General features: G+C 41.5%; 1 protein-coding gene across 1 annotated transcript in view; it reads left to right on the forward strand.

Annotated features, from left to right (window-relative positions):
* SORCS3 (sortilin related VPS10 domain containing receptor 3) overlaps nucleotides 1–18,044 on the forward strand; it is a 606,047-nt gene that overhangs the window by 574,456 nt on the left and 13,547 nt on the right. The window contains exons 18-21 of the mRNA XM_034663620.1: nucleotides 2,167–2,273; nucleotides 4,481–4,614; nucleotides 13,777–13,900; nucleotides 15,298–15,410. Of these exons, the coding sequence (XP_034519511.1) occupies nucleotides 2,167–2,273; nucleotides 4,481–4,614; nucleotides 13,777–13,900; nucleotides 15,298–15,410 (478 nt within the window). The remainder of the gene's footprint in view (nucleotides 1–2,166; nucleotides 2,274–4,480; nucleotides 4,615–13,776; nucleotides 13,901–15,297; nucleotides 15,411–18,044) is intronic.

Raw genomic sequence — 18,044 nt, forward strand, 5'->3', positions numbered from 1 at the left:
CCCAGGTGCAAAGACCTGGGGAAGCCACAATACAGATATGGCTTGGGCCTGGCAGATTTCACATTCTGGTGGGGGAGGGCAGGTGCTGCTAGAAATGGGCCACACTCCACCAGCTCCACTCATTCTGTGCCAGAAGCACCAGGTCAAACACCCAGGCAGGTGCTGTGCAAGGTATTCATAAGCCAGGATTTGGAGGAAAGGAACCTCTGTTTGAAATCTGATCATAGCCCTTTGTTAAACATCTAATATTGGTCAACTTTTGTACTCATTGCAAACTTCTGATTCCTCATCTTGAATACTTAGGTTATAGGGAAGCTACGAGAATCAGAATGGATTATGTGTATGATTCAGGGTCCCCAAGATCACCCCCTCATGTTTGTTGATTCACTAAAAGGGCTCATAGGACTCAACATATAATCATATTCAGACTGTGATTCATTACGGGGGAAATAGCAAGATCAGCAAAGGGAAAACGGCCATGGGGCAAAGTCTGGAGGAAACCAGTTGTGACTTCCAAAGAGTCCACCCCCTTTGGTATCACACAAGACATGTGTAAGTCATCCATCAAGGAATTCTAGCAACGTATGAGAAGGCTATTTACCAGAGAAACTCCTTAGAAACTCAGTACCCATGTTTTGTTTTGTTTTTTAATTATTTTTTTTATTTAAATTCATTAGCCAAGTTATAGTACATTATTAGTTTTTGATATAATGTTTAGTGATTCATCAGTTGAGTATAACACCTAGGGCTCATCACCACATATGCCCTCTTTAATGCCCATCACCCAGTTACCCCATCCCCCCACCCACCTCCCCTTCCACAATCCTCAGTTTGTGTCCCACAGTTAAGAGTCTCATATGGTTTGTCTCCCTCTCTGATTTCTTCCCACTCAGTTTTCCCTCCCTTCCCCTATGGTCCTCTGCACTATTCCTTATATTCCACATATGAGTGAAACCATATGATAACTGTGTTTCACTGATGGACTTATTTCACTTAGCATAATACCCTCCAGTTCCATCCATGTCAATGTAAATGATAGATATTCATCCTTTCTGATGGCTGAGTAATATTCCACTGTATATAAGAACCACATCTTCTTTATCCATTCATCTGTTGAAGGACATCTTGGCTCCTTCCACAGTTTGGCTGTTGTGGACATTGCTGCTGTGAACATTGGGGTGCATGTGTCCCTTCTTTTCACTACATTTGTATCTTTAGGGTAAATATCTAGTAGTGCAATTGCTGGGTCATAGGGTACCCATGGTCTTTATTGGGGACTGGTTAAGTGGTCATCATCTGCCTAGCATATGCCAGAATTCCAGACATCCTAAGGAAAATACATATTCAGAATAAAACATGCTGTTGGCATTAAAGTCTAGGCATAGAGAACCACTCTTATCAGTTAGTGTTGACTGGAAACATTCTCAGAGCCATGTTTCCAGGAGCTAGCAAGGGTTAATCTTGCACACAGGTCTTTCTAAGGATGGCAATTTCAGGTCTATGTTAACATTTTCCTGCACAGTATACAAAATGCCACTTAACCACCCTGCTTGGCACATGATGAATATGCCTTGTTACAGAAATTACTAAATACCACCTACTAACTTTCTGCCTGACACTTCTGCTGCGTTTAAAAATGAAGACAAAGAGAAAAAATTTACTTTCCTCTACCCCAACCACCTTCCCCACCCATATTCCTAACTCCACCAATAGTGGACCTGCCTGAAAAGTGCAAAGACCAGTGAATCTTAGTAGCAAAAAATACAACAGCAAGGAACCGATTTATACTGTGGGTTATGTGCAGGAAGGCGGAAATGTTCCTCAAAACTTTGATCATGCTCATAATTCCCTCCAAATCAATCATAGCTGCTTTTACCAGACAGTTATTATAGTGGAAACTGCTCTTGGCCTCACCTTGGGCCATTAGCTAACAAAAGTAACTGTTAGCTGCCCATAATAGCCAATCTCACACAGATTATTAGATTTTTATCAAAAAGAGCACTATTTGACAGGATTTTTAGGAGTTTGCTTTATTCCCTCCTGAATCCCTTCAGCTCTCTTCTCCCTGAGCTATGGTATGTCCGTATCTAGGTTGAAGCTGGAACCTCTGGCTCAGATTCTTTGCCCTAAAAAGCTGATATATGTTGTTGCATGCTTGTCTTAAAGCTGGAATAAATGTGATTATGTTGGATGGTGTGCCAATTCATGGAAGCCATATCCCTTTGTTTGGCATGAATTTAGGGATAAGGAGAACTTCTTTTATCTTTTTGGGTGTAGGTATCCAGCAATATGTGGCTGGGCCAAGGCCCCTGAGTGACAGAAAGCTGAGAAGAATTTCCAGGCCATTAGTAGTATCATCACTTAACTGTGGGAAGGCCCGAGGTTCCGAAGAGCTGGCAGGGGAATGAGCTTCATGCATTTTGAGGGAGAAATAACAGGAGCATTGACTTTAAAGGTGAAGGGCCCTTTTCCCATCAGGGGAGGAATGAGCTCTGCATCTGGGCACTGAGAAAGACTCTGAGGTGTTCTCGTAAGACACAGAGTTCTCACCTCCCTGCTAGGGCATGGCTGACCAGGGACTCCTTCCCACTGCCTCATTCTCTTCCCCGTGGATCAGTAAAACATGAACAACAAAGAAAGAGAAATCAGATAAAGTCCTACAAATGAGTAAATAAAGTCACAAGAGTGCCAGTGTTTTCTCATACTCTGTGTTTTTTTTTAATTTCTCCAACAATCAAATCATACAAAAATCATGGAGCAGACTTTCTTATTGAAAATAACTAGGCCTTCAGCCAAATGTGTTTCTGAAGCAACAAGGTTGCAATGATTTGCTATAGGAAATTATTTGCTGGGAGAAACCTTGAGGGTCCTCTGTCTGTGGTAAGGTCAGAGAGCTGTAGGTAGCAGGAGGTAGATACACAGATTCTCCAACACTTGTTGCTTGTTCTGGCAAGTACAGTGTGGATGGGGGCAAGCTGACCAGGCAGCTCTCTTCCCTTAAACATCAGTCTTTGTTCCAGCACCTTCTCCCCCAACATAAATTTACCTACAACACACTGAGACTCAGACAAACTCCCACTGTGTTAGAGGGACTTCTACCCAATGATACACGGAGACAGTGATGGTGGTGATGGTGGTGGTAGAAATAGTGCCAACCCATAACTAATGCTATGGTGCTTTTAACAACCACATGCCCCATTCATTTGTTCTTATTCCTACAAGGAAGGCAGGGGACGAGGTAATAGTCTGTGTAGGGTCAAGGCTCTGGAAGATAGAGGAAAAGACCATACAGCTAAATTTAAACCAGAGCAGAAGTGAGAAGAAGCCATCTGTTGCCTTCCCTTTAAACTGAGCTGTCCCCGAAATGACCTACGATGTAAATAGTGAAGGCTGAGCGGTCAGAAAAATGTCTCACCTGTGAGAAGAACTCAGGGCCCCCAGGCTAAGGAGACATGTGGACTGTGGTCTTGACCTTTAGCCACGTTTTTTGCACATCAGCACTATCATAGTGGAAACCAGGAAACCATGCACTAGCAGAGTGTGAATGGCTAATTAGAATACTTTAATTGGATTTGCTTAAGTAGGAGGGATAAAAGGAAGGGAAAGGAGGAAGAAGGAAGGAAAAGAGCGAAAAAGGAAAGGAGGGGTGGAAGGAGTGGGGAGGAGAAAACCCCCCAGAGTTGAAAAATAGCATCCCCATCCCAGAGTGTGACTCTGACACGTATTTCCCATCAGCATTTTCTTTCCTCTTCTCATTTTATTTTGGAAGTGAATTAAATTACAGTCCCCATTTGTTATGGGTAGGGTGTGTTCATGTATGTTCTCTTGCTGCTTATATCAGTTTTCTGGGGAAAAGAAGAGAAATTTGGTCACCTTTTTGCAAGCAGCTTTTTTATTCTTTGGGAACGTGGCATTTGTTTCTCCTTTGATTGAGGGAGATACACGTTTTCCTTTTTGTAAAACAGCCTTGCCAACTTCTGAATGACACCCACTGAGTATTGCAGATGACAGGCACAATGGAGGATTGTTGAAGAGGATGGAACCAATTAACAATCAAGGATAATGGAAGAGCCCTCCATATGATCCACTGACCCCACATCGCAATACAGGCTAATTGTCAGAAATGAAAGAGACTGCTGTTTATCTTCCTATTTATTGGCTAAGTGTCTAGTCAACTAGCTTTGTCCTTGGATTGGAGGTTCATAAGCATTCACGGTTGGGCACATCAGATGTAAATGAATTTCAGATGTCACTCAAAATTCTTGAAGCCTGATTTGAGTTCCTGTTATACAAGGTGCTTTGTTTCAAACACACACACACACACACACACACACACACACACATCTTAACTTTTGTGAGTTCGTGATCCTTGTTTTATTATAGTTTATGGTAATAGGGGTTAAGATTAAGAATTTAGGAGTATGATAAAATTTGTTTATTCCAGCAATAGAAACACTGACATTGTTTCCTGTGTCCCCAGGTCCCGTGGAGCATGTTCATCTCCGAGTGCCATTTGTCGCCATAAGAAATAAGGAGGTCAACATCAGTGCAGTTGTGTGGCCCAGTCAGCTGGGGACCCTTACCTATTTCTGGTGGTTCGGCAATAGCACGAAGGTTTGGCCCTTTCTGATCCGTGTCTGAGTAGATCTGTACTGAATTCTCCTGTGTTCCAGCTGCCAGGTTGATGTTGGGGGCACTGGGGATGGAAGCAATAGGGAGTACTTAATGAAGCTATGAATCCACGTAATTGAATACCACATACATCTCTATACCAGGCTCGTTGTTATAATAAGGAAAGTTCAAACAATCCTAAGGAAGAAAGAGTACCTTGAGAAGCTCTACAAACCTACTTTGTATTCAGTATTTTAAAAACTTCATTTGCCCTATTCTTTTTGTTATTCCTGGGCTTTGCACTCACGAGATATATAATGTTAAGGGAGCCACTTAGCATCTCTGAGATCCAGTGACTCCATCTGGAAATATGAATTGTATCTCTAAATGAAGGGCTGTGAAAATCAATTGGGGTAATGCATGTAAAGAGCCCTTCTCCAAGGCGTACTAGGTGATCTACGATGGCCAAGTTTTGTTTTAGGAATGGTGGAGATGCTGACAAGTCTCTAAGAAAGGGAGCTCAGAGGGCCAGACTCTGAGCTTGGCACATCCTGCCTACTCCCAGCTGCTGGTGATGGTGACACCTGTGTCAACAATGACCACACTTAGACAAGAGGAGCTGAGAGCAGTTAAGCTGAGGGTCCCTAAATGTAAGGGCTTAACATTTTTCTCTATTCCTGATTTTGCCTTTACAATTTGCTTGGCCATTCTTGATGTGATTGGCATTGCTCATCTCAGAGAGACCTTTCATTTTTTTTTAAAGATTTTATTTATTTATTTATTTATTTATTTATTTATTTATTTATTTACTTAAGAGAGAGGGAGAGAGAGTGTGTGAGGGAGGAAGAGCAGAGGGAGAGGGTCAAGCAGACTTGGTGCTGAATGTGGAGCCCAACATGGGGCTTGATCCCACGACCCTGAGATCATGACCTGAGCCAAAATCGAAAGTCGGATGCTTAACCAACTGAGACACCCCAAGCACCCCGAGATCCTTCACTTTTGAAAAAATAGTTTAAGAAAGATACCATATCAGACTTGGAAATGCTGGACATCTCAAGAAAGGGGAAATAATAAGTTTTGGTATAGTAATTCCTTTGAAAAAAGAATGAACAGTGATGGTTTTGTTTGTTTCAAGATGATCAAAAAGAACTTCAGCCCCTGCATGATAAGAGTGTGAGAAGATTCACCCCTGCTGTTTCTTAGGGAGGCAGCATGATATGGTGATGAAAACATGGACCTTGGAGTCACAGAGGCACTGCTGGCCATGTGAACTTGAGGAAGTCGTTTGACTTAAAATTCAATTTGCTCAACACAAACTAGAGAGAATAATGCCTATATCATCTTGACTGTTGTGAAGGCTAAGTGAGATGCTGTATAACTCCCTGGCACACACTAGGTATTCACTACATGGATGCTTTTAATTTTTATATAAAAACTGGGAGTTAGGATGGGTTGATAAAAGAACTACACTTATGAACCCAAAGGACCCATTTCTGTTTGCATTGTTCATGCTGTGTACTTTCAAGTCAATGTCTTAGTATAGGTTACAATGCTTTTGCATTTTTGGACTTACTGTTCACCAGGACAAGAGATACAGAGGTGGGTTATTAAGATCCCCATTTGGTACATTAGAGAAGTAAAGCTCCCTGTGTGAGATGAGCATCCCAAGGTCAAACATCTGGTTAATTGTAGAGCCAGGTCTCCTAACTCCCAGCCATGCTCCACCCCCAGCCCCAGGTTGCTTTAGCTGCATCAGTCTATTTGTCTTCTCGAGGTTACAGACCCTAAAATCCTGCTTCGATCACCAGCAGGCATACATGGTGAACGAAAAAAGAGAAAATCATTTAGGAGGAGAAAATTAGAAACAGAATTTTAAGTTCATTTCTGTGCTGAGAACTTTTGGCTGTCCACCCAGGGAATTCTGTTCTGTTAGTGCTCATTTACTTGGTCATCTTTACTTAGGCTGCTGTGCACAGGAGGGCAGTTCTTGGCCATTGTCAACACAGTGATTTACTCAGAACCCCCAAGGAGCCAGAGACACAGCATTTCTCTGCAGTGCCATTTTCCCCTATCAGTGTTTTTTTTTTCCTTTGAGTATTCTAAGACATGAATTTTAAGGCCCTTCCTAGATTAGTATCTAATAAATTTTGATAAATAAACACAGAAGTGGATAAAGTGACTGCAGAGTCAAGTTTCTATTTCTTTAATGATTATCTGTGTTCACTTGAACAAATCACCTGAACTAAATCTCAGTGGTTTTTCTTTCTATAGAGCAAGGATACTCATACCTAATCCATGAACATTGCTGAGTTATTATTTGAAATATCTATCTAGCTAATCTATATTATAACATATTAAGAGAGGAAATTTTACATTACAGAAGGGCATTACAGTTTTTTTGTTTTTTTTTTTTTTTGGTTTGTTTTGGTTTGATGATGACCTGACATATTCCTTCAGTTAGGAATTTCCATCTATAAGCTTAAGCATGAAGTGCTCACAAATACCCAGCATGGTTTTGAAATAAGATAAATCTGGGTTGCAGTCTAGACTCAAGATTCCTTTTTGCAATATGCCTTTAATCAAATTATGCAATTTCCCTGAACCTCAGTTTGGGTCATTATAATGTCAGAATAATAATAGCAGTAAAGATTAGTAACTAGTAGTAAACAAGGAGTAATTAGTAATAGTAAATATTAGTAACTTTGATGGACTTAGACTCTAAGCACTTGAAAATATTAGTCAGTGTTGTGCTCATCACTTACATCAATGTCATCTGCATCTCGATGGTGTATCTGACTTGGTTCCACAGATTTCTCTCCCACCTCTAAGAATGATTATTTGTTCCAGTTGAAAGAGGTATATTTTCAGTGCTTTTTGCCAGCACCATACCGGAAACACATCAGGGTGACCTCATTGCCCAATAATTGATCCAGTGAGCACCATATTTGACTGGCAAATTAATGAGTGTCTTTGAGTGTTCTGGGGAGCAGTCTGATTTTGGAGCTATTTTAGTTCCCTCTGAATAGCAAACTGATCTGTAAAAGGAGCTCATTTTGAGCATTTATTCCTACTTCTGCTTTGTAGGAGGCTCTTCGTACACATTATTTAATTTAATCATTAGGACATTACTGATGGATAAATTATCCCATTTTTCAGAGAAAACACTTAGGCTAATAACCTTGGAAAGTAATGTTGTGTGTGTGTGTGTGTGTGTGTGTGTGTGTGTGTTGTGACTAAGAGAATTGGGCAGGTTCACCCAGATGGTTGAATTAAATCAAGTTCTCAAGAAGAATTAATTCACCCCTGCCTTTATATCTAGCCCTTCACTTGGTGTTCTCTGGAATAGAGGAGCACATACAACATGGTCCCTACCTTCAAGAAGATTATAGTCCAAATGAGAAGGCATGACGGACACAAATGCAATGATATTGAGCAAGTGTGATATATAAGTAAACAGAAGAGAGCAAGAATTCCTAAAATCCAATAATAGTCTCGTATACCCACAAACCTATCAGGGGAGATGAGAAATTGCATCGGTAGCTCTGTGGATCTTTTTCAAGGGCCAGTATTTTATGCTAGATGTTGTGAGGAATACAATTCAGTGTAAATTCCATTTGTTTCCCTTTAAGAAATAATCTATTTGAGAATATGAAGTTATAGGTACTCTAAGGTATGGTGGTAGGAATGTGGTGTTACTGGCCCAATCAAGCGGCCTAGGTGGTGATGGATAGACACATTGCTGATCATGAAGTCATGAAGCTGGTCTTAACCTGGAATTGAAAAAACAGTAGAATTGAGGCAGAGGAGGGGAAATAGATTTATATGGAAAGGTAAGACCTGGTTGTGTTCTGTGTAGATGGATTCAGACAAAACAGAGGATTCATTTGGGCAGAAATTTAGAGAAAAAACTGAAAGGTAGGGCAGATATATAACAGGTGGCTTTGAATGGCATAAATGATGATTTTTTTTTGAAGTCCATATTTATGATAGGATGACAGAAGATAGAACCAGATTCATGGGCAGTGATACTTCAGACAATGAGATACTTTCAAGGAGCTTTTGGATATGTCTGAAGAGAGAGAGAGAGAGAGAGAGAGAGAGAGAGAGAGAGAGAGTGTGTGTGTGTGAAGTTTTGAGGGGATCTTTTCCCCCTCACTATGAATTTTCACATTAATCCCATAGCCATAACACATCTAGAGATACCCTTTTGCTTTACTTCATTCTGGTCTTTGTACATATATCAGGTTGTTTTACATAGTTCTGATCGTAGTATATCTACCATTACGTATCCAGCTTTTTCCACTTCATATGGTAAATGCTTTTTTACATGTAACTGTATAATCTGCTGAAAGCTTTAAGTAAGGCAAGCATAGTGATTGCATAGTCTGTCCAATTTGGGAATGGCAGCTTTTATCAAGGTATACATTTAAATTGTGGAGGTTTTATAATGTTCAATATTAACTTGACTTACAGCGTCTGGGAAACTGGTGTAGGCTGCATCCAAAGATTTCCCTGAAGCTCCTTGTTCCATTAGTCAAGTGGAAATCTCATAACTAAATAGTGACTTGGAGCTCTGTCGATATCTTTCTGGGCTCAGTGGATAATATGTGACCTGTCACACATAAGGGATTCTCTGTGGGCAGGGATATAACCCACAGCCTAGGCAGGGAATGAGGTATTATTCCAAGGGGTCTCACCATGGGCTGGCCCTGCAGCTTGGACAAAGCACAGAGACAGAGAAGTCAATCGGCCGCCTGTTGGATTTGTAGAGCTCTGAAAGGCCAATTTGCTTGGATTAACAGAGGTCTGGCTTAATAAATGTGTCTGCTTGCCTAATAGATTTAGTAAATGAACCTTACAATACTTGATTTAATTTAGCATTACGCACTAGACATTGGTGGCCAACAAAGAATTCAGGAATCCTGTTGAGTGTTCCAGCTTTGCAAGGAAGGAGAAATCAGCTATGATGCCATATCAGTTGATGAAAAACAAAAGCAATTTGGAAAACAAAATTAGCTCCTATCTCTTCCCTAGCATGGAAGCCTGTGGTCTGCCACCTGGGGACCAAGTGTTCCCATTCAGCACAATGTGCTGTGACTCAGAGTCCTGACTGGCTGATAGGATGGCACGCTCCCTCCCACCACAGATGGCATCCCCTTTGTCCTGCCGCCCTGCACCCTTGCGTCTCCTAGGGAAGCAGCCAGAGGGAGAGAAGAGCAAATCTGCAGGGACAAGAAGAATTCCACTCTTCTCAAAAGAGATGCCTTTAGGAGCACCTGGGTAGCTCAGTTGGTTAAGTGTCCAACTCTTGATTTCAGTTCAGATCAGGATTTCAGAGTTGTGAGATCAAGCCCCACATCAGGCTCCATGCTCAGTGGGGAGTTTGCTTGAGATTCTCTTTCCACCTCTCCGTCTGCCCCTCCCCACCCTGCTCTCTCTCTCTCTCAAATAAATGAATCTTTTTTTTAAAAAGTGATGACTTTGCCTGGCAGAGTACCAACTACCCAAGTCTAAGGCTACAAGAATGTGCAAAGAAAGGGAGGGGCACGTGGACTGCTGAGAGCTGAAGAAGATGACATGGAAGTAGTGAAGGTTTCGTGAAGAGGGAACTGTCAAGGGAGAAAAATGCCTACTGGTGAGAGGTGGGAAGACGACAGCTAAGGGCAGGGAACCAAAATGGAGGACAATGGAATATAGCCATTGTCAGAGAGAGTCATTCATGGAATTAGGAAAAATAAAATCACATTGATTATTTCTTTCATGTTTTCTGTCTCAACATTTTATTACAGAGAACTTCAAATATACACTAAAGTTGAAATAATTTTACAGTGAACATCTCTATACCCACCATCTGTAGTTTACCATTAACACTTACTATTTTTTTTATCCCATGGTCTGTTTATCTATTTGTTCCTCTCTCCATCCGTCAGTTAATCTTAATTTTTTGACTCATTTCAAATTTTAGACACCAATATACTTTGTCCTAAATGCTTCAGCTTGCAAATCAGTAACTAGAATTTAGTATTTGCTTATACATTTTCGCCATGGTAGTACCAATGATGAAATGCACAAATCTGTGTACTTTCTGAGTTTTGTCAAAGGCATTCACATGTAACCCAAACTCCTGTCAAAATATATATACCAAAATATGTATTACCATCACTCCAGAAAGTTCTCTCATGCCCTTTCTCAGTCAATACTCAATCCCATCCCCAAAACCAACCACTCCTTTTTTTTCTGTCATAGATTAGATTTGCCTGTTCTAGAACTTTATATATATAATTATACTATATGAATTATTTTATGTAAGGCTTCTTTCACTTCTTATAGTTTTGAGATTTATCCATACTGTTATATATATCATTTTTTCTGCTTTTTTGTTCATTGTATGGATATACTATGGTTTGTTTATTCATTTTCCTGTTGATGAATTATTGGCTGTTTCCAGGCTGGGGCTGTCATGAATAAGCTTCCATGAACATTTTTGTTTGTTTGTGGACATATATTTTCTTTTCTCTTGACTAAATTCTCAAGACTGCAATTGCTAAGTCATAAAATATAAAATGGTACATCTTCTTTGGAAAAATTATTGCAATTTCCTGTAAAACTAAACTTTCTCCTAAGTGTTCGTATCATTTTATATCCCACCAGAAAATGTATGAGAGTTCCAGTTGCTCTGCATCCTTAAACATATTTTATATTATCATTTTTAAAGAAAATTAAGCTCTTCTGTTGCGTATACAGTGGTATCTCATTTTCATTCCAAAGAACATGACTATCAGGTAATGAAGCAATTGAAGGTTTCCTAATAGACAAGATTGAATGGGTTGACCAGTAGGGACTAGAACGTTTGGCTTAAGCCGTTCATCAAGCCTGTATGTTCTGACTGCTGAATAAGAGCTCACAGCTCTTCCAACCCAGACCCTTCATTTAACAGATAAAGAACTGAGGCTCAAAATAGGGACTAACTTTGCCCAAGTAATTTATTACAATAGCAACTGAATAAAGCCAGAGTTTCAAGTCTTTGTTCTTATTATACTGGAAATGGCAAGTCTGTGGCACACGTTACTCCATTGCCATGGCCAACATTGGTATGCTGAACCCAACTTGACTTCAGCTTCCTTCTCGACACAGGACACTGAACAGCCACTATCAGCCCATGGGAGTCGATGTACATTACAGAACCTATTTGCAACTCATTCGTTGCTTAATTCAGAAGGCCATACCTTGTGTGTACTGTCTGAGCCTTAAAAATACTTGAACTCTGGGGTCTGCCCTAGTTAAAGGAAAGAGTGTTTCTCTTTCTGTTTTTTTTTCAAATTTTTATTTAAATTCTAGTTAGTTAACCTATAATGTAATATTGGTTTTAGGAGCAGAACTTACTGATTCATCCCTTCCGTATAACACCGAGTGCTCAACACAAGTGACCTCCTTTCTATACTCACTTCTTTCTTTCATGTAGCAAACAAAGAAGAAAGTATGTCACATGCTTAGGGCAATAGCTCTCATCTTGCCCAACTCCAGCTATCAGCCTGGTCATAAAAACGAAGCTACAGAATTTTATTTTATTTTATTTTATTTTATTTTATTTTATTTTATTTTACTTTATTTTTAAAAGTTTTTATTTAAATTCATTAGTTAACATACAGTCTAATATTAGTGTCAGGTGTACAATACAGTGATCAACACTTCCATGTATCACCCGGTGCTCATCACAGCAAGTGCCCTCCGTCATCCCCATCACCCATTTAACCCATGCCCCCCACCTACTCCCTGCTGGTAACCATCAACTGGTTCTCTGTAGTTAAGAGTCCGTGTCTTAGTTTGCCTCTTTCTCTCTATTTCCCCCCCTTTTCTCATTTGCTTTGTTTCTTAAATTCCACATATGAATGAAATCATATGGTATTTGTCTCTCTCTGACTGACTTATTTCACTTGGCATAATACTTGTGGTGCAGCGCTAGCCTGTCTGACTCCAGAATTTTAAAGCAGAAGAAATCAAATTATGTTTCAGAGGCCCAGTTGGAAATTCTGAGCTAGACAGCAGTTCTAGTCTTGCAGCGGGGACACTGTCTGAAAGCCACATCTTTGAGCCTCTGCAGGGCTCTGGCACACACATCTAGGCCATGTGCAGTCAGGAGTTCCTGAGCGCTCTGTGTACGTGCTGGCCCACACCTACCCTCTTCAAGAGCTGCCCTGTGCTTCCACGACTGGCTACCCTCTTGGTCCCCATCCCATGGCTGTCCTGACATGCAAAGAGGAGAGGGAGTCTGCTCATCTGTACCTGTGACAGCTCTGTAAGAGCTGCCTGAGAGCAGATTGCTACTGTTAGGTCGTACCATGGAAGGGCCCAGGCCTTAAGACAACCACTGAATAATGACCCTTCAACCTCAGGGTCTTCATTCTTCTCTCCAAGAAGCACCTGCTTTTATCAAGATCCTAATTCTCAGGAAAGTACTATATTCTGTTTTTCTCTATCCTTGGGAAGTCCCTATATGTTATGATCAGGATAATAAAGCAGAAAAAGAAAAAAGAATTAAAATAGTCACAGATATGTATGTTTATATATTTTCCAATCTACTTAAAACGTTAGAAATGCTTTGCAATGGAAAACACACATGTAATAAAACAAAATGCCAGTGATTGGACCATGCATCCAACTTACATATATATTCGATTACGTGAAAGTAATGTGCCAAGGATGGGTGATATAGAAGTAAATAAAATGTGACTGCCTCTCTGAAAGGTCTTATACACCAATGGAATACAGGAGGAAAGGCAAGTGACACAGAATATTAGAGGAGAAGAGAAATAAGTGATCTATTCCTGAGCCAGCTGGAATAGGTTACGAATGTTGCTTCTACTTTGCCCCAGGAGAAGGAACAGAGTGACATGCAAAATCCAGAGTGTTCATTCTTATCTTCATCTTTCAGGATTACATTTTACAGCATATTTCAAGGATAGTAATACTCTTCCTGGATACTGGATATAATCACAGTTTTTGGAAGCTATGAAAAGTCATTTTCTTTTTTCTGGTTTCAAGTTAGGATACCTTGGGGACAAGCAAATACCATGCAAATTTGTGACAGTCTGAGATTTGTAAGAAAGGAAGACACTATGGTATCCCACAGAGGACTAAATGGGTATTTCTTCTTCTGTCTTTTAGCCCCTCATCACCTTGGACAGCAGCATCTCGTTCACATTCTTGGCCGAGGGCACCAACACTATCACTGTCCAGGTGGCTGCTGGGAATGCCCTTATCCAGGACACAAAAGACATTGCTGTGCATGGTAAGCCCTGAAAATTGTTCTGTGATGCCACCTTCTGCCCAACCAATCCCCTTGGCCTACCCTCTTGGCAACTCCTGACTGCTTTGGAAATTCACCATGCCAGGGGAAAATTATGTAGGTCAACAAGAGTTTTCCAAACATACTTTCTACCTGGTTCCTGAATAGACTGAGGGCTGCAAGAGAAACTGCCTCAGATGGGCATAGACAAGCATCTATTACCAGCATCACGTCCTGATGGGATTCTCATTAGATAAACACATATCATAAGTTGAGGATACTAAGCTAGAAAGACTATCATAGAAGCACCTAGATTGCTGTCCTGATGAGGTATCTACATCATGCGTGCAGCACTGACCCTTTGTGACCATGGGGACCAGTGATTTCCAAAGAGCAGTCTTGGTTCCTTGACCTTGCAGAACTCATAGCCGAGTTACTGAGATGAAGTACACATAAGCGATTGTTAGAAAATTCTAACACCCTTGGCTGCAAAGACTCAAGAATAAGGCTCAGAATATGAGGGCAGAACTAGAAAGAAGAGTAGATAATAAGGTCACCATCCTGTGCTCAATCCTGTAAAACCATTCCTAAATATTAAATTTATTTTAAATCAAGTTTTGCTCCCAACACCATCCCGCACAACCTCCCCCAGACCCCTAAAGACTGCCACTATACCTGGGGCTTTCTAAAAGTTGTACCAACCGTATGTGATCCTCTGACTTAGAACATATTTCTTCAGCCTCACTTCAGGTGAGCGCCTTTTCCTACATCTCTGCAAATTTGATACTCTGGTTCTCTCCTCAGGCACCTGGAGGACTTTTTTTAAGCAAACATTTTTACTGAAGTGTAAATTTAATGCAGAAGAGTGCACACATCACAAGTGTTTAGTTTCATGACTTAGCACAAACAGACCTGTATACCCACCAACTGGGTCAAGAAACTGAACATTATCCACACCCTACACACAGGATTTCGATCTAATCCCGTGAGCCAGTTTCTAGGAGGAAGGTCAGAGGAACCAAGGGGAGGACAAGTGGCAAGACCCCATTCCAACCAAGCCCAGCTTGTTCATGCCTCATCATTGGCTCTGCATGATACCACCAGCAGTAACAAATACCTCCTTCTTCTGGGGTTTCATACTTATCTTTCATTTCAAATAATATTCTGTTGCCAGAAGAAGGGCTTAAGATGCTAGGAACTCCTACATGGTAGGAGCATAAATCCCCTTCCAGTCACCAAGTCCCACCTTCTTTCAGAAGCCAAGAAACAAGCCAATAGGAAGGAATTTTACCTGAGGCCACATGGAAGAATGGACCCTTTCCCTAAAGCACAGTGATTATGGCATCCGCTAGTCTTCCACCCCTCTCTCAGCCACACTCACACACCCTCTGTCCTTGCAGAATATTTCCAGTCTCAACTCTTGTCATTCTCTCCAAACCTGGATTACCACAACCCTGACATTCCTGAGTGGAGGCAAGATATTGGCAATGTCATCAAGAGAGCTCTGGTTAAAGTAAGTTGGCTTTTTCTTTGCTTACATGTTAGTGTATAAGAAAGAGAACCAAATGGTCTGGTCCAAGAATGTATTTTCATGGGTTAGAACCACCATTCTACAGTTACATAAGGATTATCTCTCTGTCAAAAGAGAAATAAGAATGATGAGGGTTAAGGAAGGATGGAGAGAAGGAGGGTATGGGAGAGACAGAGAGACAGAAAGGAACCAGTGTTTGAGGATCAGAATTGGTCCTGTCTTTCTACCGAATTTTTCTAAGACAAGAGCTGGACCCCTTTAACTAACTGATGGAGGGAGCGCTCATTTAGTCTATACAAATCTCATTCACTAGGCTTGTTCTTTGCCCACCAAAGGGGTTTCTTAACTGGTATTCAGACTCACAAGACCACTGTTGGCTATACGTGATAATCCGAAGTCTACAGGCCAGAAAACAGAACGTGCCATGAGGGTAGTAGAGCTCTGGAGTTAACCCAAGGTCAGATTGGCCTTAGAAAGCTTTGAAAGGTATTTGTTAACCCTTTGCTCAGAATGAGGCACTAGAACATAATGACAAATGCAACATGGGTTTTCAAATGTAGAGGTAAGACTAATATGTGACTAGTTCTATGGCAGAGGCATGGACAGCATTTCAAAAACACATGGAGAAAAGTAGGATTCACTCTATCCAGGGAAATGCAGGCTTAGCATGTTTTTCATGATTCGATAAATACTTGTGAGCTATTAGGTGGTCTTTGCAGGGAATACTCGAGCTCATTTTTAAAGGATACATAACAGTTAACAGAAAGAGGATGGTGTCTTTCAGGTAGAATGAACAGTCTATGTGCAAAGCCATAGACTATTGAAAGAGCACAGCGTTTGGGGGAAATGGGAGGGTTTAGTGGAGCCAGTCTGCAAGTTGTAAGGCCAGTGTCTAGACTTGAGCTAGGATGGTTAGGGCAGCTCATGAAGCATCAGAGGAGTTCGCAGGGGTCCGACAGACACCCAGTAGGCACTGGGAATTGGGAAAATGTTTTCTTCTTTAAGCAGAAAATGCTGACAATAGATTTATCTTCAAGCACCTATTCTGGTAACAGTAGAGAGGATGGGTTTCTGAGGTGGGACGTGAATAGGGTGGGGGAGAAATTTCACAAAAGATGACCAGTGAAAAGACTACTGCCGTTCTCCGGACCAGAGGTAACAAGATCTTAAAGAGGAAAGATTCAAAGCTTACTTGGGAAGTTGAACAGTAGAATTGGTGACTAATAGTATGTAGTGGGAATGAGAGGAAGAGAAGCTTTCTGATTCCAGAGCAGGGAGGAGATGGCCTTGCCCTTAGTCGGACCATGTCAGAGAAACATGCTCAAGGAGCAGTAATGGTGTGATTGATTGATTGATGGATTGATTGATTTGAGAGAGAGAGCCGGAGAGTGAGAGCAAGCAAGTCGGGGACGGGGCGGGGGGGAGCAGAGGGAGAGGGACAAGCAGACTCCCTGCTGAGAACAGAGCCTGATGTGGGGCTCAATCTCATGACCTTGAGATCATGTGACCTGAGCTGAAATCCAAAATCGGACATTTAACTGACTAAGCCACCCAGGGGCCCCAATGAGGTGATTTTTTTATGGGAGTTTGGAGCACATGAGGAACAGTTGGGTGAAGATAACCAGGGGAATCGAAAATATGGGTCTGAAGGTCAAGTGGATGTTCCCTGACTGGAGGCAGAGACGTGGGAGCTGAGACTGTGGAGGTCGTTAGACCCCCCAGGAGGGTGGGGGGCAGGGTACACGTGAACGTTGACACTCCCCAAGGCAGAGGAGGGATCCAGAGAAAGACCTGGAGAAGGAGCTGACAGAAACGTAAAAGAAGAAGAAGGAAAAGAGAATGATGCAAGAGAGCGTTCCTGTGGGGAGTTGTCTACCAGATGATGTTCATCTTAAATCTTTTTACAAAAAGATTATTCATAGAAAGGGATGGAAATGCGACTGCTCTTGTATGCCTGTGACTATGAAACATCCAGAATTGTACGTATTTTGTATGATTGTGTTTATTAAAAACACACTAGCTTTTTAATAAAAGACTTGGTAATTATAATAATAATTCTAATAAATAATAATAATCAGCCATGTCGGTTGATACCTGGGCCTTAAATCTCACGAGGACCTGTCCCCAAGTATCCCTTTGGATGGGATTAAGTGGATGTAGACACACAGCTCCAGAGTCCCCCCGAGGTTGCTAACTGACTACCCCCCTGAGACCACTCTATTCCCTGGGACGATGTATCAGCCCAGCAATGGCACTCACAGGCCTTCGCTCCATTGGGTGATTCCCTGTGCTTTGCCCTTCGGAATGGTCTCCGGAGACTTGCTTCCCCTGGCTGGTTAGGATGAGGCCTTCTTGCCCATAGACTTGGGCACCAAGACTTCTAGCTACTTGGGATCACGCCTCCCATCAGGAAACCAAGGCATCTGGCAAAGCCAGTTCCAAGGGATCCTCTGTGTTTGGTGGACTCTTCAGGCTTCTGAATGCCACTTGTTAGTGTCCTGCAAGTTGGTGCTCTCACTTTTATCATGTCCCTGAGAATGAACTCCAATCTCTGAGCCTAGTCTCAAATAAGAATCAGAACTGAGCTGATGGGAAACAACCCCTCCACTTCTATTC

The sequence above is a fragment of the Ailuropoda melanoleuca genome, chromosome 6 (genome assembly GCF_002007445.2).
Source record: "Ailuropoda melanoleuca isolate Jingjing chromosome 6, ASM200744v2, whole genome shotgun sequence".
In the NCBI taxonomy this organism is placed as follows: Eukaryota; Metazoa; Chordata; class Mammalia; order Carnivora; family Ursidae; genus Ailuropoda; species Ailuropoda melanoleuca.